The sequence below is a fragment of the Phymastichus coffea genome, unplaced genomic scaffold (assembly GCF_024137745.1).
Source record: "Phymastichus coffea isolate CEN01 unplaced genomic scaffold, Cenicafe_Pcof_1.1 PCOF00002, whole genome shotgun sequence".
NCBI classification, from domain to species: domain Eukaryota; kingdom Metazoa; phylum Arthropoda; class Insecta; order Hymenoptera; family Eulophidae; genus Phymastichus; species Phymastichus coffea.
Genome location: NW_026706813.1, coordinates 11163874 through 11187525, shown reverse-complemented (window position 1 = coordinate 11187525; position 23652 = coordinate 11163874). Strand labels below are relative to the sequence as shown.

At 32.7% G+C, this 23652-nt stretch overlaps 2 protein-coding genes across 4 annotated transcripts in view; one reads left to right on the top strand and one right to left on the bottom strand.

Annotated features, from left to right (window-relative positions):
• Positions 1-13094, bottom strand: part of LOC131663817 (glutamine synthetase 2 cytoplasmic-like) — a 125536-nt gene extending 112442 nt beyond the window's left edge. Inside the window, exon 1 of the mRNA XM_058934493.1 lies at positions 12773-13094. Coding sequence (XP_058790476.1) covers positions 12773-12861 — 89 coding nt within the window. The 5' untranslated portion in view covers positions 12862-13094. The remainder of the gene's footprint in view (positions 1-12772) is intronic.
• Positions 1-23652, top strand: part of LOC131663832 (uncharacterized) — an 816929-nt gene that overhangs the window by 2570 nt on the left and 790707 nt on the right. For 2 of the 3 annotated variants that reach the window (XM_058934552.1, XM_058934526.1), the window contains exons 1-2: positions 14683-14698; positions 15577-15642. In XM_058934552.1, the coding sequence (XP_058790535.1) occupies positions 15601-15642 (42 nt within the window). In that variant the 5' untranslated portion in view covers positions 14683-14698; positions 15577-15600. Of the gene's footprint in view, positions 1-14682; positions 14699-15571; positions 15643-23652 lie in introns of those variants that run through there. The other variant, XM_058934535.1, reaches the window with a different exon arrangement.

The window sequence follows — 23652 nt, the reverse complement described above, 5'->3', positions numbered from 1 at the left end:
CCCCCTCATACTATAGTTGACAGGAATGCAGCTGGAATATCCAGCTATACAAACGAAAGTTTGAATATCATTATTGCGAATAAAGCTCCGAAAGCATGTTATAACGGAGGATCAGCAGCATATGATTATTGTCTCGAATTTACAGTCAAAAAAAACATACAGGAGAAGAATTTGTACCTATTGGGATCCACACGATAAAATATTATCAAGTACTTGATTCACAGGCAAAAAAAAAGATATGAAAAATCATTGACAAAAGGCTTTAAAATAAACCGCATATTTCTTAAGATAAAAAAAGAATTGCGCCACAAGAAAGAATGCTTTGAAGGCTCCGAAAATTATTAATCAGACATAGGGCTTTTAAATTTCCACTCTTCCTATTTTATAAATCGTCGATAACTTTTCTGCACTTCTAATAGTTCATTTTGAATTGAAGACTGGAGGTTTCTTAAAAAATGCTAACATTTTGCACATCACTGCAAAACACAGAGATACAACTTTCTCTGTTTACATAACTCCAACGCAAAATATTTATGAAAAGACAAGCGAAATAATTGATTTACATATATTATCTGGCAAATTGCATTTACATAAAAATATCGTTGCTACATTCTATTTGTCGGTAGTTTTGCAAGAGTTTTATAAATTGTTAAATGGACTTGATAAGAAATGTATTTTAGTGGCACATAATTGTAATTTCCATCGACCAAGTTTATTGAGAGTAATCTAACGCACATTTCTTACAAATCATTTTTACTCAGTGATATATGAATTTGCGGACACCTTGTCTCTTTTAAAAAAATCAACAGGAAATACTAAAATGGGTGCTAATAAATTAGCAATATATAATTACAATATATCTACTACTCGTATTAATGCGCATGATGCATTAAACAATGTCGTCATGTTGGAGCAAGTAATTATAAAGTTCGGGTATTTCATCAATAACAATGACTAATAGTGCAATGACATGGATAAAAGAGATTTATCATATCAAAATATGAATTACTTAACAATTTGGAAAAATTGGAAATCTTGAATTCTTGCTTCGCTCGCGACGAGAAAAAAAATTATTGCTGCTAAAATTTTCTACGAAATAATATTTGATACTGTTTGAAATACTGTGCGCATGTGCGCGGGCGCTCACCGCGGCGCCTTCTCGTTGCTGCGCTGCTCTGCTGGCTGGCGCTGCCATTCCAGCTATACCATTCCTACAACGCGGAGCTCTTCAACTGGACTTACTTATTCTTTTGCTATTTTTGAGTTGTAACTTAGTTAACATTAGATTAGAGTTTATAATATCTTTAGAGTAAATCATTTATACAGTTTCACTTATATATATGTATTCAATTAAAAGGTGTTTGTTATTTCGATTTATCCTAATATTCCAACAGGTTATCGGCCCTGCCACGCTTCCACTGCGCAGCAAAAATTGTAAATTATAGAGGTATGTTAAAAATTATTAATGTGAGTTGAAAAGAATCTACCTGAGCAACACGAGTTCGCGATAAATAACAAAAAAAAGCAAAGTGAGCTAATAAGCACACGGAAAGTGTCGCATTCCGAGTACGCAAAGTATTCGAAGAACAAATATTTTTTTATTTATCACTCAGTCAGCCGTGCACTAATAAAAATATCGAGCGCGCAGTCATTAGAAAAGAAACGGCATAATATATTAGAGCGAATTAATAAGAGAGGGCTGGAACTCTAGAGTAAATTTACGACATGAATAAAATTACAGAATAGTGCGGTTGTTCTGTCGCGTTTTTTCTTTTATCATGCAGTGGCGTAAAGGCATAGATCGGATCAAGGTTAAAAGTAACAGTAACATTAGATTTCTCGCGAGTGACATAGCTTTGTTCGTGAATTAAACGCAATTGAAAGTCGGTATCATGAGTGACGGTTGAACAAAGGGCTCGACGCCATGACACCCGGCTAAAATACGAGGCAACAAGAAAGCGCGCGATAAAAGAGTAGCATCGCGCATGCGCTAAACGAATAGTATAACGAGAGAGAATGCGCGCGCAACAAACAGCTAGAGGAAAAAGAGAAAAAAGTAGAGGTAGTGAGCGCGCGCGCTACTAAGGTGTGTTCACAACGGTACTTGTGACACAACCTAAGGTCTGTTGCAACTTTGGAGTGAATTGTCAAATACCAGACAGTGACCCGGTATGGGACTGCCTGCGTACATGACATGTACTACGATTAAGCTAATGTAGATCAAAATAAAACTAATACCATATATAAAATAAAATTAAATACAATAGAGGGGGACCGCGTCGTCGGTCAGGAGACGGGGGCGGATGAGACAGGTATATACATAAATATTAACAAATATGATAATTTCTAGAGCTTGGATAGCTATCGAACAATCCTAGAGTAATAGAGTGCGGATCCGCGATTAATCAGAGTTAAGTACCGAATGTTTAAATGGAGATATTGTTCCTTAGCACCCTCAACTGTTACTAGTGACGCATTGTCGTCAACCCCTGCATCATCCGCTTCCGATACGACAGCAGACGACCGGGGCCCCGAGTTCGTCGTCCCATCGAACTCCTTACGACCCACCGCCACAACCAGTGCGAGGACTCGTAACCCCCGCATGATAGTGCCCCTTCGACCTCCTCAAAGGGCTGGCTCGGCTTGCGCACCGCCCAGGGAAGACCCCAACGCTGTCCTCGCCACCCGACTCGAGTCCATAATGGCCTCCGCTGAAAAGGTGGCCGAGCTACAGGCCAAAGCCTGGCCTCAAATCAACGAGGCCATCAAAGAAGCAAGACTTATAATGGACGCCTCACTCGAGTCAAAGCGACTCGAGATCCAAAAACTCACGGTAGGATCAAAACATAAAGACGCCCGTACTAATACTAGCGTGATAACCTCCTCGCCTTTATCAAGTGGTGGAAACCATCCGTTTTCCATCGAAAGAATTTTAGACCCTGCAACATCTAATAATAATAACACTAGAGCTCCTGAATTAACTGATCGAGACATTGTAACTAACCCTGATGCAACGTATCCAGAGATCAACCGAAACAACATTACTACCGATATTAGTAACCAAATAAACCAGACCTTTGGTGCATTGGCCAAAACAATAGAGAGTACTAACTCCACATCCAAAGCATCTTTTAAAAGGGATTATACCCTTACGTCCAAGGCTAATATAAATGTATGGTTGGATCGATTGAAGTCTGAACTATCGGCAAAAGAATTATTAGATGTGATAGATTCAAACACTAGACCCAAAAGAATCTTCGATGTTGACGAAGTTGATAAAAGAAATAGACTAGTTAGAGACATTATAATAAATCATCTAGATGAAAACTATCACAAAATAATTTTTAACATAAATGACCCTAAAGAAATATTAACGAAAATCAGAGAACACAGAAGAATAGAGGCAAACACAGACGATGCTAAAGTGAGAGAGGAGCTGTACAGTATTAAAATAAATAAACAGGATAAAGTTTCAGTATTCATAGATAAATTTGATTCAATTATTAGAGAATATGAATTATGCGATACAGCCATTCCTCTCACCGACGCAGAGAAAACGTCTGCCTTTATGAAAGCTGTGAAAGATACATATCCACGGATCAGAGAAATGGATATAATTACGAAACAGACCAAAGGTAGAGGAATGAACTTTGAAGAAATGAAAAATTTCATCCGACAGCTCGAAGCCGATCTGCGAAGTTCCGGCGTTGCGAAGGGAGCCTCCGCTAACGTGGCTAGACCGGGTGCTGCAGCCACGGCTGGTGCTGGTCCCAGCGGCAAGTGTTTTAGATGTGATCGATTCAATGTCGATCACGACTTTGACTCTTGCCCGCTGATCCAGTACGGGCTGTGGTTCTGCTATATATGCAGAGACTTTGCCCATCACACGGGCAGAACCTGTCCACGTGGAGACGGGTCGCACCGTGGTGGAGAGTATGTTGCAAATAATAATAATAATAACAATAGAGAATCAAAAGAATCAAAAGGAAGAGTTAATTACAGAGGTAACAGGGGAAAATATAATAGAGGTAACGGCAATAGTAAAAGAGGCAAAGGTTATTACGATAATAATAGAGATAACAAAAATCGTAACCCTAGAGGTCGCAATAACGGTAGAGTAGGCAAACGTGGCGCAAGCAGAACCTACTACCCAAGTGGAGACAAAAATAAACAGAAACTGGCGAACGCTGCAGTAGCACTTACTGAAGGTAAGAATAACATTGATACAATAAACTATGAAATAACCTTCCTATTAGATTCCGGAGCCACAGAACATATTACAAATAAAGCTTTTATCTTGCGAAACTTTAAGAAAAGTTCAGGAACTTACATTAAAAGTGAGAACAAAAACAAATCGGCTGATATCGAGATAGACGGAAAAGGAGATTTATATCTAACGAGTTTAAATAATGAAGGTCATACTATTAGACTATCCAATGTTATAGCAGCCCCTGATATATCCGAAAATCTAATGTCCCTTAGGAAATTTGTCGATGCTGGATTTAGTATATATCTAGATGACAAAAATTTAAAAATATTCGATAAAAATGACGGATCTACTTTCCTAACCGGGTACTATAAGAAACCAAACTGGCTTATACAATTAGAAGTAAAGAATAAAATAGAGAACTCGGATAGACAAACATACAATAAATATTATTGTAGAGCACGGTTAATAACGCTAGAAAATATTTCAAAAGACCCACAAAATGTAGAAACAGAAAACAATAAAGACATAGATTTAGAAGTTGGGAGGGAGTTAGTTACAAATGAATCTATACCTAAACTTAGCCAATATAGAGACTTCGAAAATTATTCACTAGATGATCTTAAGAACGAAAAACCAATGGATGATCTATTCACGTCTTTCGAACTCGAGAAAAGATATTCAGAGGAGTTAGATGAAGGGATGTTGTGGCATGTAAGACTAGGACACCCATCATATGATTACCTACTAAAATTGCAAAAGATAAATAAAGAACTTAGCAATGTAAAATTTAATGAAAATATTAAGAACTGTGAAGTTTGCACAATGTCCAAAATGAGTAAACAACCTTTTAAAGAAATAAGAACTAGAGCCGATCATCCGCTTCAACTAACTCACACCGATATAATAGGTCCATTTAAAACAATTACTTATCCTGGTCGAAAGAAATATATAATAACTTTCATAGACGACTTTTCGAAATTTGCCAAAACGTATGCAATAACAAACAAATCTGAAGCAGGAGAATGCTTAGAAAACTATTTAAATACCATGAGGAATCTGACAGGTAAGAATTTGAGAGCTTGCTATATAAGAGCAGATAACGCTAGGGAATTTACAGGAGGAGAATTTCTAGAAGTCATGAAAAAGGAAAATTTAGAGTCAAATTTTTCGAATCCATATACACCTCCCCATAATGGTACTGCTGAAAGATTCAACAGAACTATATTAGAAAAATTAAGATCATTAATGATAAATTCAGGACTACCAAAGTCTTTATGGAACTTAGCCCTGGAAGTAGCTGTAGATGTATATAATAGAACTCCAAATTCGTCTATAGAATTCAAAACTCCTTTGAATACGATATCCCCTAATAAGAAAAATCATTTAGAAAAGATCAGGCGTTTTGGATGTATAGCTTATGCAAAGAAACCATTATCTGAAAACAAATTATCCGAAAAGGCTATAAAAGGAATTTTAGTAGGACAAACCAGTAATGGATATATACTATGGCATCCTCAGTCCGGAAAATTAATTCTAACTAAACATGTGAAATTCCGGGAAAAATTAACTTATAAAAATATTGATAAACATGAAGAAATTACTAGAGAATGGAATAAGGATTCAAACTCTATTCCAAATGACAATGATAAAGAAACACCAGAGGAGACCATGGATATATTCAATACCGGTAACTCGGAAAGCATAAAACGATTAAACGACACAGAATCCATAGGAAAACAATTAGAGACAAATAAAACCAACAAGAGAAAAAGAATAATTGATCACATATCAGAAAAACATAATAGAGTGCAGCCTAAACGAAGCAGCAAGATAAAACGAGACTACAAAGCCATGTCAGAAGGAAAGGCTAATCTAGTAGATAACAGTTTTGCCTTTATAACTCAATATAATGAAACCGAAGTATTGGGAGAAGATGAAAAATGTTATTGTTTGATGGCTACGCTAAACTCTGACCCAACCAATGATAAAGAAGCTATGGAGACTAAAGATAAAATGAACTGGTCTAAAGCAATAAACGATGAATTAGAGTCCATGCGTGAAAATAATGTATGGAATATAGTAGAGAGACCTTCGATGAATCAGAAAGGCAATAAAGCCAACATAATAGACAGTAGATGGGTACTTAAAAGAAAAATTGACTCAGAAGGAAAAACAACATTTAAAGCTAGGCTAGTAGTTAGAGGATTTAAAGATACCAATGAATACGAACTAAGAGAAACGTATGCACCTGTATCTAGGCTGTCTATAATCAGAGCTGCATTCGCTATAATCAATAAATTAGATCTTGAAGTATGTCAACTGGATGTGAAAACTGCATTCTTAAACGGTGAACTAGAGGAAGAAATATACATGGAAATACCAGATGGATTAATGTTAGATAAACACACGAAAGAAAATAGAATTTGTAAATTACATAAAGCTATATACGGTTTGAAAATAAGTCCTAAGAAATGGAATCAAAGGTTTTCGACTGAGGTAGAAAAATTTGGTTTACAGAGAGATATAAATGAACCCTGTTTATTTACATACAGAAAGAATGGCGTAATGATATTACTTATTTTATATGTAGATGATATACTTTTAGCAGGGAATAATTCTAACAAGATTAATGAAGTTAAGAGACACTTAAGCTCTGTATTTAAAATGAAAGAATTAGGAGAACCCAAAGAATACTTAAGTATTCAAATCACTAGAGACAGAGAAGCTAAACAAATAATATTAAGTCAAAGCAAATATACGAAAAAGGTATTAGAGAGATTCAATATGAATGAAAGCAAACCACAAAACACGCCGATGATAACTAGACAAGTCAAAGTTAGAAACAATAAAAATATGGAGAAAGCGGAACAACTGGGAAAACCAGAATTTCCTTATAGGGAAGCAATAGGTAGCTTAATGTATCTTGCGAATGTCACAAGACCTGACATTGCATTTGCTGTAAATTTACTAGCTAGAAAACAATCAAATCCCACCATAGAGGATTGGATTGATGTAAAGAGGATTGATGTAGAGAGTTAAAGAAATAATTGTTAGTTTAGAGAATAGAGAGAAAACAGGAACTAAAAATAAATTGTCTAAAGTACATGGTGATTACATTAAACAGTGCGTAACTGAAGGAAAAGTTAAATTGATTTGGGTACCATCTAAAGAAAATTTAGCAGACATATTTACAAAACCTCTTCCTTTCGATTTTTTTAGAGCTCTTAGAGATAATATAATTAATAACTGACTATGCTCGAGAATGTCTTTGATTATTTACAGACGCGGAAATCAACGGGTCTGAATGAGCTACTTGTGCTCACGCGCATATGCGTACAGTGGAGGGAGTGTTTGAAATACTGTGCGCATGTGCGCGGGCGCTCACCGCGGCGCCTTCACGTTGCTGCGCTTCTCTGCTGGCTGGCGCTGCCATTCCAGCTATACCATTCCTACAACGCGGAGCTCTTCAATTGGACTTACTTATTCTTTTGCTATTTTTGAATTGTAACTTAGTTAACATTAGATTAGAGTTTATAATATCTTTAGAGTAAATCATTTGTACAGTTTCACTTATATATATGTATTCAATTAAAAGGTGTTTGTTATTTCGATTTATCCTAATATTCCAACAGATACATTCGAGGAACATAAATTAATAGACTTAATTAATCTGTTTGGTGATAATTAAATTGGTGTTGTCAGAGTTACCAAATCAAAATCAGTCGCTACAAAAATTTACACATTTTTCTCGCAAATTAACGAGTAAATATTTTTCACTATTATTTAGAGAACTTATGTAATTAATAAAAGCTATTAAAAAAATGCATGAATTCCAAAAATTATGAAATTCTTCATAAAATACAGGTAATAAATTAACGAAACTGCCATTATTTCACAATGATTATTACAAAATGTAAATTGGTTGGATGTTTTAATAAAAAAAATTTTTATTCAATAATCATATTTTTCTTACTGGCTTCCTCTAAATTTTATTGCAGTCAATAATCTTTGGCTGAATTTAATAAATTATATCGTCATATCATTATGTATGTATTGCAACGGTAGTCGATTCAATTAATCGCACGTTCGCGATTCTGAATTTCGCGCGTTAGTTCTAAGTATAGAGAGAGAGGGGGCGCGCGATCTTTTAAATTAGCAGTTACGCCTCAGCTGTTGATACGAGAGGATATCGCCGGAATTTTGTTTGCACTGTTTTCTCACCGAGTGATAGTTTGATCCAGAATAATTACGCGCGCGAGTGCAACAACGTGATTGGCAGATTGCAGTATCACGGTAGCAGCATATTTGCAGCTGATAGGCGGTACGAGACAGCGCAGCTGATATAACAGAACCGGAGGCAGTTGATACATTCTATTGACATCAACAATTACGGCTGATCACCGGAATTGCACCGCAGAGTAGGTGCACCTCCCTTAATTATCGCGTCACAAAATACAATCGGTATTTTGTCCGATCGTAATAGCGTTAATTATTTGTATTCGCGCCGAGCGTTAGATCGCGCCAATTTTCGTATCTTCTCTCTCTCTCTTTCTCACCGGAAAATTATTTAATTGTAAATCCTATTCGCGTGCGTCAGTCTTTCGGCCCGACAAAGACTGTATAGATTTTTTATGAATAAACTTTGTTAACTTATTCGCCGATTTCGTCATATGATTTTCCTAATAGTTTAAGAAATTGAAATAGGCTTAGGTGTTAATCCTATTACGCCTAGGGGATTAAGCGGAGAAGGAGTAAAGTCGCTCACACTTCAAACTCATCGAGTGTCACGATACATGTGACTTAAGGTGAGTTCAACTCTGCTTGATCGAAGACAACCAAGTTAAGTCAGCTGACGTTAAGGCGAATACACGTACTTACATACGTGATTAACGGAGCGGCGGTTTGCTCTGCATCGTTTGCTTATAAATTAATTTCCCATTTTTGCAAGATCTCCCCCCGTTACAGTATACAAATTTCAAATATGTCGTGACGGTAAGGGATTGCGACGTTACCACTACCGTACGTAATGGGGGTTATTATGCAGTGAAATAATTTTACGGAAAAAACCGTAATTGCGAATTTTACAATTACCCTTGTAAGTTTTCTAAGCTTATATAATATTTCTTAGATATTTTTCTCCTGCTGATGATAATTTCATCGAAAACTACTTGTTAATCCTATTTCATATTTCAATTTGTAAGGCTTGAAAATCCAAAGACCCATGAAAGCCTATGTTGAATACCGGAAACTTTATTTATTAATATTGTTACGTCTCAAGCAAGCCAGACACCAGACGCTGATATGTTGTCGAAATAGCAGTTTGCACATGCAAGACTTTTACTTTCTCAAACGGCTAACTGCGCGGTTCCTCGCTTTTGGCAGCTTCGGTACGGATCGACCTCCAGACGGAATGTGCATGTAAGCCGATGCCGTTTCCCGCGGAGAATGAAAGCCACGTATAGCTTTCCGTCTAATATGCGCTTTTGACAAAAGCACGTCGCGGAAGCGGGAGAGACAGTTCTCTTTTCTCACGCTTTCGCGAGAATTGCTGAATAGGATAAGGAACGACTCGCGAAGCTTATTGACCAAATTAGCTCATTGACCGGTGACATTGGTTAGTACGCCAGTGGGTGGACCATCGGGGGCTTTTTCCTCGATTGCAGGGAGGACTGGGAATACTCGGCAACCGGAAGCCAAACGTGAAGTTCAACTCAAACCGAAACATTCCGCTAATCCCTCTCGACTTGTGAAGTGTGACTGGCTGTGAACGGTGCTTTAGGAACATTCCACTACTTGTCAAACGTCGAACTGCAGATCGACAAATCGCAAAGGAAACAACACCCCAAAAGGCGGCGAAGGGTAACCTGCTACGATAGGTTCTTTTTTCCTTTCGATAATTTTATCAAGCTTTGCTTGCTCTAGACTGATTTTTCAGGTAAATTAAATTAAATATTTATAAATTTCAGACGTAAGAAATATCTTATTAGTAATGTACCCAAGTATCTAGAAACTTTCTCAGGTAATATTATGCGCGTTAGTAAGCTTATGTTCAATTTTTCTTCGATACCTGTTTATTAATTATAAACCTAAGCAACCTCCTGAAGATGGTTTCCATCACCTTTTTTAAAAGAGGAAAAAAATTTTCAAAGCAGTAATTGTTTTAACGATTTAGCACCACCCACGTAGTCTGACAAAATAACACCAGAAATTTCTATCTTTGTTCCCTAATAGAATGCAAATTTATTATAAATAATGTTCAAGAAATTCTCATTTATAAATATAAAAATAATTATTTTTAGATATTATATGGAAATAGAGCATTGAAACTGTATTTTTATACATACAAAATTTGTACATGATCAATAACCTTTATAGAACTATAGTTTTTAATAACTGCAACATTTAATAAAAAAAAAATTACATTATGACATTGGGAAAACAAATTGCGTAAATTAATTTGCGCAATGCCGGGACTATGGGGGTTGTGTCTTATTTCTATTATCAAATCAGCTTAAATATCATCTATGATTTTGAAACATCACATACATAATATTTAAGATACGCTGTTTGTAAATTTTTACGTTTTCTTTAAATTTTCGTTAAAAGTTAAAAATCTTGTAACATTGACATTCGGGAACTCTGAGTCGTAATTTATAAGAATATTAAAACTGTCAAATATCATTTACTGGTACTAACAGGTCAGCTTGTTCTTGAATAGGTCAAAGTTAAATTTTACATAGCGAAAATTAAATAAATGAATACTACTGAAATAACGAAGGCTTATCTTAAAGATTCTTTCACGAACTTTAAAATGAGATGTCAGATATATAAATAATCTTCTATTAAAAAATTATAGCTTAATATTTTCATATTGGATTTATTTTCCTATTAATAATAAAAACTATAGTTTTATAAAATTTGTTGATTATCGTATACATATTGATTTGGTGTGTATATAATTACAATATTTCGATCGTTTTTGTCAATAAATAAACAAATTATCTTAGAGAATTTTTTCTATTATTTTAAAAGTTGTATTCTTATAACATTTATGAAAAATATGTGTGAATGAAAAACATTAATTAATTAAACCTTCAATAAAAGCAATTGCTGGGTACGTGTCTGTTGTTTTTTACTATTTAATATTCTAAATTTGTGTTCTATTTGTTCTGCCGCCATCCTTAACGTATCAAAAATTTCTGCTAATGTTTGACAGACCTCAGCTATAGTATAAGTGAGAAATTACAACAAAAAACAAAATACATGTCTTTATGCTAAAACATAAAAAATCAACATTTTTTCCAAAAAAAAAAGTATTTTTTTAAAAAAATTAACATTTTTATAATTTATTTAATACATTACAAATAGTATATCATATACGAACTTCCTATAAGCGCTCATATTAAATACTCTTTTTTTCAAAATTTTGTTCTCAATTTTGCAATTAAATTTAGATTCTTATAAAGATTATTCTTATAAAGAATCTTGATTAAAGCTATTTCAAAAGTTTTAACTCAAAAACTACTTTACCATAGAAACTTTTCAAGCAACGTCGTTATAATATTAAATTTAATGATGTTCGTTAAAATAATACAACTATTATGTACATACACAATATTAGCCGCCAAACAATTTAAGTTTAATTAAACTCTTTAATTTATTTAAATTATCAAATATAAATTTATTGTCTCGTTTTTATATAGTATTTTATAGTATTATACGAAAAATTACTTTTGTGATCGTTATAATTGTTAAATGACTGGTAAATTCGCAATTCAAAATATACATAAATTATTTATTCTTATAAAGTTATTATAATAAGCACTTCAATAAAAATACTCAAGTAAAATAAAAATATAAAACATATAAAAATAATTTGTCATTATCGATTTAAAATACATTCTAGTATTTTACGAAACGGTTGTGAAATATTATCGTCATCAGAAACGATAAGTAAAGTACTTGATAATTCAGACTAACCAATGATAAGAATTACTAACCGCGAAATCAAAAACGACGGTACGAATACCTTTAAACAACTACATAATGTTACTAATAGTGTTCCACTTTTGTTTTGATCAAGTTTTTTTGAATTCATTGAAAAAATAAAATAACGATAACATATTATGGATATTGAAACAAATTTTCTAAATTAGTTAAGAAAATAAAATAATAAGATTTTATAAATAATATGTTGTTAATTAATTTATAGATAAATTGTTATTATTTATCACTCTCTATAATTAAGTATGAAAGTTTAATGAAAAATGTAATATTTGACCTGGCGCGAGTATCGGATCAATGGATAGCTCTAAATATATATTAAAATAGATCTGATAATATGTTTTTAATTGTTACATAGACTATCAATAATTTTTTACATACTCACAAATTTTCCTCATTATTAATACACACATATGTTGAAACGTAGCGACGTGGTCACTAGTCAAATTGCAGATTAAAAATTTTTCATTATGCATGATATTTTTAAGAATAGTAATGAATCAAACAGATTTATCGTAAAATAATTCAAAAAAATATTAATAATAGTAATCAACAAACCAGAAGTATCTGCCAGATGAAAACCATTGGATATTATTTTTTTTCAAGATTACAGCTTCACCAACCGTTATCAATGCTTTAAATTTCATGTTTATGAGTATGCGTATAAATAACAGTTAAATGCTAATTAACTGTTTTTCTACTCCTTGAAGCGAAATTATTGTTACCCCAGATAGTTATGAATAACTTGGAACTGGCGGCGTTCTCTTTTATACAAAATTCGATAACGAAAGAGTTTCAGCTGTTGTTGATCACGTCCACTCACTTGTCTTCTCTCTCCCTCTTTCGCTTTCCCTTTCTTACTATGCTTCACGCATTTCTCTCTTATTATCTCACTCTGCCTTATATATCTTTGTATATTCACTCTCTTTTTCACTTACTCACACTGTCCTTTTTGCTTCTCTCTCTCTCTCTCTCTCTCTCTCTCTCTCTTTCTCTACACATACACACATACATCCACGCGCGCGAGCCATACATGCACAAATACAATACGTACATGTTTTTATCTTTCTTACTTGTTCACGCCCCACTCTTACTTTTTCTCTGTATCCTTTTCTTCCCTTCACTCTATCTTATTATTTTTCATTCTATCTCTCTTTCAGGCTGTTCCGATTCACTAACCAATTCCTCACCTTAATACTTATGTATATACTTATCCATATACTTGTTCGATAACTTATTAACTCACTTATAAAGTCTATTTCTTGTCTCTTTCACATGTAGACTACCTTATGAAATACCTATAATACAATTCTCTCTTAATTAGTAAATTTATTGGTTTGTATACATATTTGCGTACATATATATTATTTGTGTGTTGGCATATGAGATAAAAACATAATCACTGAATACAGTTAATACATATTAATATTATTTATATATAATCTCACATACAATAAATTATTTTTTCGAATAAATTAATATATGTCAAATAGGTATATTTATATATTTTCTGAAGTCATTTCTTAATATGCAAGAAATAATCTGTAATAATATATAATTTTTTAATAGTATATATGGAATGTATAAATTTTTTTTTAGAGTCGTTGAAGAGGCAAAACTCAATTATTTGATACCTTCGCTATAAAAATGAACTGCACTTTATTACCAGTCGCAGTCGATTATTCGTATCAAACGTACTCGTCTCAACTGTAAAAAAGTGGTAAACTATTATACAATGATTGCCAACGAAATGGATTACAGATAATTGTTTTATCGTTTATTAGAGAGTAATTTATATGTTTTTCAACTCTTGGGACACTTTTGTTTGAACTTGAGCAAGTGAGCCTGGATAGCTTCACAGCTGAATGGTCATGCGCACATATGCAATTAACAGATCTAGCCTTAGTTGGCTTTATATAATGAGCAGATTGATCGAGTATGCTGTTTTGAATGTAGCATAAAAATCTGTCATTGAGAAGATGATAATCCTATGACGAAACATCAGCGATGACCTGGCCTCTACCATTTCGTCGGCAACAGGAGCTCCGTCTCTGTGTGGATCGGATTGAGCTTTGTATCAATATGTTACTATAAAGTATCGGTGTTCGTGAGCAGTTTTGGACAACGACGTGAAAATAGCCAGCGCGCGAAGCAGTAGTAATAACTAGCCTACCTATCTGGAACCAATAGCGTGAACGTAATAACAACCAGTTTGCTTGGAACTAACACAAGTACAGCAACAGATAAATCTGCGTTATTATCGAGAGAAAGTGTTATGAAAAAGTTTGTCTTTGATTTATGTTTGACATTGAACATATACTTCGGAAACATAACGTATATAACTGCTAATATAGTATCGGTGCATGAAGAACTTGTGCTTAGATGACGAACAGGATGAAAATATGAAAAAAAAAATTACTGAAAGGATTGAACAGTCTCGATGAGATGTAGTCGATCTTTTATATCAGCTTAAATTTGCAATATGTAAGAAATATTTGAATGCGAAGATTGCTGTGCTTTTTTTAACATGCAGACATGTCACTGCGTGCATGAGATGTGCATCAATTGTTTATGATTGTCTAATACGTCGTCAAGTTATTACCAGGCGTGCTTATGCTTATTTTACATAGATTTTTAATAAAGTAAACATAATTTTCAAATACGTATGTCTTTTTTAGTATCGTGCAGTTAATATTAAATTTTATTTTATTGAAAAATTTATGATAATTTAATTTTGTTATTTCTTCCTCCTTCATTAGGTACCTTTTTTATAATTATTTCCTTATTTTGATCAAACTTTATCCAATATACCTGATACATAAAGTGATATTTTTTAGCTTAATGACGAAATCTGTTCAATTCAATTGAAATTTGGAAATGTGATGTATTTCTTGTTGATTAATATATATCACCGCTGGATTAAGAGAACAGCTAACTGGGAACCCCAAGCCTCGAGGGTCCTTGGACCGCATACTCTCGAAAAAAAAATTTGATACGGGAATCATTATATGACTTTATAACAAGTTATATAACGATTGAAAATTTTTTTGAATTCAGACTTGGAATTAAATGATAAATCTTTTATCTTCTTTCCCCGAGCTAGTGATTCAAGCGTTTTTATTGATTTTCAAAAAATAAAAAAATGAAATGGATTAAAATTTTTTCTAATTATAAGGAATTATAGATGTAATCAATCATAGATTCATACTATCAAAAGTCATAAAGTGTTAATGAAAAGTAACGGATTTTTAAAATTATTTCCATATCATATTTGTTCAGAATTAATTTATATAAAAATAAAAATTTTAAAAAGTAAACTATATAGCCAAAGAAGTATATGAGCAATGTATGTTTCAGGTCAGATTTTTTCCTAGGAACTAGGCCCTATGCTTAAGCATATATCGCCAAATCCATTTAAACTCAGGCAGGTTGGTAGTCCACATGTCACCAAAAATTTTCATACTTAAGAAGCTTGCTCTACTTGAAAAATAAGCCGATACATATTTTTTTATGTTGATATTTTCAAAATTATATTTTGCATGACTATTTTAAGTTTAGACTTAAAATTTCCAATTTAAAAATATTATTTTTTAAATCCTCTGCCATTTGTTGCGATTTTGAACTTTTTGGGCCCTCGTTCACTGCCCAGTCATATAGAGAGGGCCTATTGAATTTGATCTCAGAAAAGTGGTTCCGTATAATTAGGAATTCAGTTTGACTTGTTAAACCAAGACTTTTCCCACAGGGTATACGTATCCAGCCATCCTGGAAATATGTTCCGTCCGTACGGACTACCCCAATTTCACTAAATTTGCTACTCTACTGGACAATATCTTGGTTTTATATATCTAGATTATCATAACTTTATATATTTCTTACATTTTAAGCTTTCAACTGTATTCCATTTTATATATACATAAATTCAGAATTTTATTGTATATATAAAATCATATTATTGAATTAGCACATTAATTCTTAATATTATTTCACAAAAAGAGTCCATATGATTGGAAATAAAAAATTCAAACTACGGATATTCCATCAATTCATATCACTTCATATTACTTTGAAAAATTGTATATTACTATGATTCTAATTAATACAAAAAACAAGTAGTTTGAAAAATATTAATAGTATCAAATAAATAATGTTCATCGCAAACATGGCAAATAACTCATTTTTTTTTCATATTAAATCATTGACTGCATATTAGTATGAGAAATTGTCCATATTCTCAAGGTACTAATAACAAAAAGTAATCTGATTGTACTTATAATTTTATTAGTTCATATCAATTCAATGGTAAAGAAAGTATATTGTTTCATCATATAGAATGTGAGGATAGTTGATCCATTAAATAAAAGGGAATTTTTCAAGTAAATTTAAAAAATCAATTGTGAGCTGCTATCGTTATTATTAATTATACTACTATTTTTTTTCAAGTAAATTTGAAAAATAATTTGTAAGTTGCTACCATTTTTTATTATTTATACTACTATTTTGTACGGTCATTATAAATGATAACAATATTTAACTAAAACTCACTTAATTTCTTAATTAATGTTTTAATGTTTATAATCAAATGGCAAATCATAATAACTCATGTTTAAAATTATTTTCATATTAAAATCTTTGACTGCATATTAATTTGAGAAATTTTCCATATTCTCAAGGTTCTAATTACAAAAAGTAATCAGAATGTACTTATAATTTTATTAATTCATATCAATTCAGTGGTAAAGAAAGTATATTGTTTCATCATATAGAATGTGAGGATAGTTGATCCATTAAATTAAAATGTAAGGGAATTTTTCAAGTAAATTTAAGAAATAATTTGAGAGCTACTATCGTTATTATTATTTATACTACTATTTTTTTTCAAGTAAATTTGAAAAATAATTTCTAAGCTGCTACCATTATTATTATTTATATTAATATTTTGTACAGTCATTATAAATGATAACAATATTTAACTAAAACCTCCTTAATTTCTAATTTAATGTTTATAATCAAATGGCAAATATACCTCAATAAATGTCGATCACCGAAAAAAAAGGGAAGCTCTTTCTATTTGTGGGATTGGAAAAAAACAAAACATAAAAGTATAGGATATAATAGTTAAAGATAAATACTGTAAAATAAAAATTTACATATTATCTTTATTATAGTAAGTTAGACTATAGTAACTATTGAGTTATGAATTGTTTAGATTTGTTACCGTATAATATTTAGATGTATTACATACCATTTTCACACCATTACAATATAAGGAAAAAAAAACAGTCAAAAATATAATAAAAAATCAAATCTGATCGTCAAAATATATGCAAGCTTATATTTATTTTTTTATTATTCTATAGCCTATAATGTTTCTTGATATGAAAATTAGTTATAATATAATTAAAAATATATCGATACCCTAAATTTTACTTCAATATTATTATTTTAACATTTCTCTTTGAGATTTTTACATGTACAATGAATGAAAAAAACGTTATTATACAAAATTGATTGTATATATGCAAATTTTACCTTAACATTGTATACATAATAAATTATAATTTATCGAAATTCAACATGCATTCCAACAAGTAAAAAAATAAATCCTGAGAAAATGAAATAACATTGAACAAATACATGTTTCATCAATAAAAAATATAATGATAAAAGGAATGTCAGAACGAGGGCCCTATGCGAAAAGTAAAACGTTTCGCTTTTGCGATTTTTAACTTTTGCTTGGGTATTAGATAAATTTGTAAGTGAACATTTTTTTTTATTTTTATAATTTTACAATGTTTGAATATATGTAACAAAACCAGTTCTTCTAATTTACGAAATAAATTAGTTATAAATTAAAGTGATATGATGTGAGGATATATGGCATCGAAATATATATAGTTTAAATCGAATTATCTAAGAGTAACAATGATAAGGGATGCCAAATATTGCTTTATTTTCTTGCATAGCAGTTTACTAAATAGTGAAAGGTATATTCTGAACTAGTTTCCAGCAAAAAGTAATCCTGTTGCTGAATTCCGAATAAATTTGTAAGTATAATAAACATTTGATTTTGTACGAGAAAATAAGCATCTTGTAAATGTTCTGATATAATTAGACAGTCAAAGTTTATTCTCGAATTGAATACTGTTAAAGATGGATATTTTTTCTACAAAACAAGTAAAATATCCGATTTTTTAAATGTCCATACAAAAGCCACATACAAAAGTAGTAGAATACTCTTTAGAAAATTAGGCCACTTGGCAGTGTTACTTCAATCTAAATATCCAAGAAAAAATGTTTGGAATCAGATAGTGTTTGTTTCAACTACTATAAAGGTATATTAACCCTTTGTTGCACTGTGGTAACGTGGGTTACCACCAACTTGACTTCACATTTTCGCTATTTAATCAATTGTTAACGTATTTACATCCGGTTTTTTTGTTCATATACTAATTTATTAGTAAGAGAACATAGGAAAATGGTTTATTTGGCAAAATTGTTTCTTATAATTGTTATAAAAATAAACAAACATGAAAAAATGTCATTTTTTTCGGAGAAATTCATTATTAAAAAACATAATCAGTGTATTAACTTGAAATCTGTACTCGGGGATTTTCGAGGTCGCTGATTACGAATATGAAGTCCAAATCCCAAAATTTTCAATTCAAAATGGCGTATTCAAGATGGCGGTTCCAAAATTTTGAAAAAAAGAGATATATCAGCTTAATAATCTCTACTCGGGGGTTTTGGGGTCGCTGATTACAAAAATAAAGTCGGAATTCCAAAGTTTTCAATTCAAAATAGCGTATTTAAGATGGCGGCAGAAATTAAAAAAAAATAAATGTATCAACTTGAAAATCTCTACTTGGGGGTTTTTAAGATTGCCGATCATTAATCTAACATCAAAATTGTCAAATTTTCAATTCAAAATCGCGGATCTAAGATGGTAGTATCAAAATTTTAAAAACAGCTCATAAATCATTACTTGTTGAATCCAATTCGAAATCACTTTATAAAAATCGAGATAAAAATTATATGTAGTTTAGGTTTACATCTAAATCGTAGATGAGGTGATATATTTTGAGGTAATTTTTTGTTTTTATCACAACTCTTTTTTATTATGAATAGGAAATAAACATAATAACTTTTTTTTACAATCCTGAAATATTTTCAAAAATTCTGACTTTTCATTGCAAATTCTATTGATCAAAACTAATATTAATTTTATATTTTTACATGACTTCGTGAGCTTATATTTTTTTTATAAAAGTTACTTTTTGCACATTGAAAGTATTCAAAGTTACAAAAAGTTATAAATATGGGGAGAAAAAAAAATGTTGTTACAACCGAAATTCCTAGCGATTCTGAATCGGTTGATGGGCTTCAAGATTCTGACAACGAAGAAGACGTTGTAAACTCAAGATCACTTTTAGACGAAAATGTTTCTACTGTAAATAATAACGATGACGAAGAAGAATCAATGGACGCAGAAGACATTGATGATTCAAATCAATCTGAGATTTGGGAGTCTGTTTGTCGGCCAATATCGGATTATATGTTTTCTAAAAGCTTTGGTCCAAACACTCCAGATACAGCGAAATCCCCATTAGACATATTCTCTTGTTTATTTTCTTCTGATCTATTGGATCATATTGTACATCAAACTAATCTGTACATTTCTCAAAAAAAGGGTAAGCAAGATCCCATCACAAAAGAAGAATTAAAAATATTTTTAGGCATTAACATTCTGATGGGTATAAAAAAATTGCCGTCTTACCGAGATTATTGGAGTGAAAACCCTCAGCTACGTGATTCTTACATATCATCTCTCATGACTGTTAATCGTTTTAGTTTTTTTCTGTCTCATATGCATGTCAACGACAACTCAAAGAACCAAAAAAAGGTGATCCAAATTACGATAAACTGTATAAGATAAGACCACTTTTAGACGACCTTTCTCGAACCTTCAAAGAAAGTTTTAATCCTGGTAAGCACTAATCTGTAGATGAGTCTATGATAAAATTCAAGGGAAGAAGTACTATGAAACAATACATGCCAGCTAAACCTATAAAGCGCGGATATAAGTGCTGGACTCGCGCAGATGAGTCTGGTTACGTATGCCAGTTTCAAATCTATACTGGAAAAGTAGACAACACTGAAAAACAATTGGGAACAAGAGTTGTAAAAGACCTTACACGAGAACTTGTTGATGGCAATCATCACGTATATTTCGATAATTTTTTTACTGGGATGAAACTTCTTTCATCACTGAAAGAAGATAAAATAAACGCATGTGGCATGGTTCGGCAGAATCGTTCTGGTCTACCAACGAATATCAATGATAAAAAATCCAAAAAAAATGGACATAGGAGAATCTGAATTTATGACTACCAAGACAGTTCTTACCTGGATCAAGTGGATGGATAAGAAACCAGTTTATTTTCTATCCAACTTTCACGATGCATCTGAAGTTACTACCGTAAATCGTAGACAGAAAGATGGCTCTCTAAAATGTGTCAATTGTCCTGTTGTTTCTTCAGATTATAATAAGCACATGGGTTATGTAGATTATGCTGATCGACTTATTTCAGTTTATAAAATTGATCGTAAATCTAAAAAGTGGTGGTTTAGAATATTTTGGCATTTTCTCGATCTAACAATAAGTAATGCATATATTTTGTACAGAAAAAAACATATAAAACCAACGTTGAATTTGAAAAAATTTCGATTAAATTTAGTAGAACAAATGGTAGGATACAAAATTCCAACTGTCAAAGGTCGAAAGCGCAAATCTGACCATTCGGAAGATTTTCGTTACCAGAAACCACAAGTTTCTTTAGAGAAAAGGCGCAATCAAGCAGCTCATATGCCTGTTTCTATTCAAAGCGCAAAACGATGTGTTCAATGCAGTACAAAAAAGGATCAAAGGAGAACAAAGTGGAAATCTATGACTTGCGATGTACCATTGTGGCTTTTGCAAGATAGAAATTGTTTCCAAAATTACCACACTTAGGTAAAGAATAATGCTTACTTTTTCATAACTTCATGGGCAAAATCAAAAGAAAATACATAAAAAATAGTTGGAATAATTCTAAAAACTGAAAAAAATACTAAAAAAATTACTAAATTACTACTAAAATACTAAAAAAAGAATAAAAAAACAAAAAAAAAACAAAAAACAAAAAAAAAACAAAAAACAAAAAAAACAAAAAAAAATGGAGCTAGTACTCTTTTACGTCCTCGTCGTTAGCTCTGGGTTACGCAAAAAAAGGGGTAAATTTTCGAATGTCCCCAATATTTTAGCCACTGTTTATGTCGTAGTATTCGTCATATTAGATCTACAATGATGAACTATAAAAAAAATTATCAGATTCGTAATCAGCAACCGCAAAAACCCTTGGGTAGTGATTTTTAAGCTTGTACATTTAATTTATCGAAAATTCCCGAGCCGCCATCTTGAATCCGTCATTTTAAATCAATAATTTCTGCATTCCGACTTCATATTCGTGATCAGCGACCCCGAAAACCCCTTAGTAACGATTTTTAAGTAGATGCATCTATTTTTTGGAAATTTTGGTACCGCCATTTTGAATTCGCCATCTTGAATTAAAAATTTCGAAATTATGACTTCAGATTCGTGATCAGCGACCCCAAAAACCCCCGAGTAGGAATTTTCAAGTAAAACCACTTAAAAGAAAAATATGTGCAACAATGGGTTAAAAATAGTAATGATAAGAGAAACAATTGAAGATAATCATACCATTTTGAAAGTATCGCTGATAACATTATTGACGATGACAAGAGCAAACAATCGTAAAACGATGTGGAATTTCAAACTTACATGCTTTAATAGATTGTGACGAGAACATGGCTGCATGCTTGCTCCTCATCTATGTTTCTCCCTCCTCCCCTCTTTCGACAAGGCATGGTGGCCAACGTTGGGCGCATTTAAGAACGCGCCTAATGTTTGGCCTTTTGTTTCAGCACCAAGGTCAGACCACTGGAGCCGAGAGCGCTTGAGTTGAGGAACATGGCGAGAGAGTGAGGAACAGAGAGAGAGAGAGAGAGATAGAGAGAGAGAGAGAGGGAGAGAGTGAGCGTTTGGCCTATACAGGGTTAGGCAGGCGCGCGACGCGTGACCGATAAGCGGCGCGTCGCGTGCCGCCTAACTAATAGGTCAGGAAGGGATGGGAGCGAGCGCCGCTGAGCGGCCGCGAGACGGTCAGCGCAGGAAAAAGTGCGTGCGTGAGTGAGTGCAGTTCTTGGATACCTGGAAGGAAGGCCAACTCTACCGGCCATAGCTTTGTCTGCGACTACAGCCAGCCCCACCTGCAAGGAGAGCCAACATCGCCTGCAGATACATCGCCTGCAGATACTTGGCCAGCGATAATAGCCAGCATCGCTAGCAACAATCTGACCAGCAGAGACGACCGGTACTTCCTGCAGCAGCACATCGCTCGAAATTTACGACGTTGCGAGGAGCATTGGAAAAAAAAGTCAAGTCTTCTTTCTTTTTCTCTGTCACTCTCTCTCTGGTAATGGTTATAAGTGCGAGATTGAACAAAGGTAGCTAGGCGCTCACGCACCAGCCACCTAAGGTTTGCGTCTAATCTTAATTGCGTCATTGAGGTTGTAAGCGAGTGTCGGTATTGTCAAGGCATTTATTTGCCGGATAATACCTGGAGTTCTTTTGTATTAGTAATTAAGTATGTATATCCGTATGTAAATAGTTAGAAGTAGGTTTCCTTTATCTAGCGAGTTTATTAAGGGAATGAGTCAACGGCGTAGGTGCATAAGTTTAGGATATTTCTTTATTTGATGTTAAGTGTTTATTGATTAGAGTAATATTCTTATTTGCGCGTATTATTTAGATAATATTGTATCTCTACTTATTATTAATAATAAGATCATGAGTTCGCTTAGATAAAGGTGTCGTGTACTATTTAATTTATTTATTTATTTATTTACCTGTTCTCTCTTTTCTCCCTCAATTACCGTGAGCGAAAGTGCCCGATTGACCCACGCAACAAGAATTGGTGACAGCGAGAGAATTTTGTCACAAAATAGGCAAAATTAATAATGAAATCTTAACAGATAAATTTCCACGAGCAATGTCTCCTTTGAGAAGAAAGCGTAACACCAACCAGTTATTAAATACTAAATATATCGTATGTAGATAGAAAAACAGATGAAATAGTTTTTTTGAAGCAACGAGAGCAAAATTAAGAAAGTTGTACGATATCTACTATACCAGAAATGCCTTTGTACAAGAAAAATAACACGACAGTCATTGAATCGAAAATTTTAAAATAGCTTCCAAGAAATGTTCATCTTATTTGTAAAAGATTCGGTTATTAACATTGCTGCTATCATCCTATTCAAAAAATGATATATTGTATGTCCTACCTGAAATTTCTAAGCACATACTACGTAGAAAA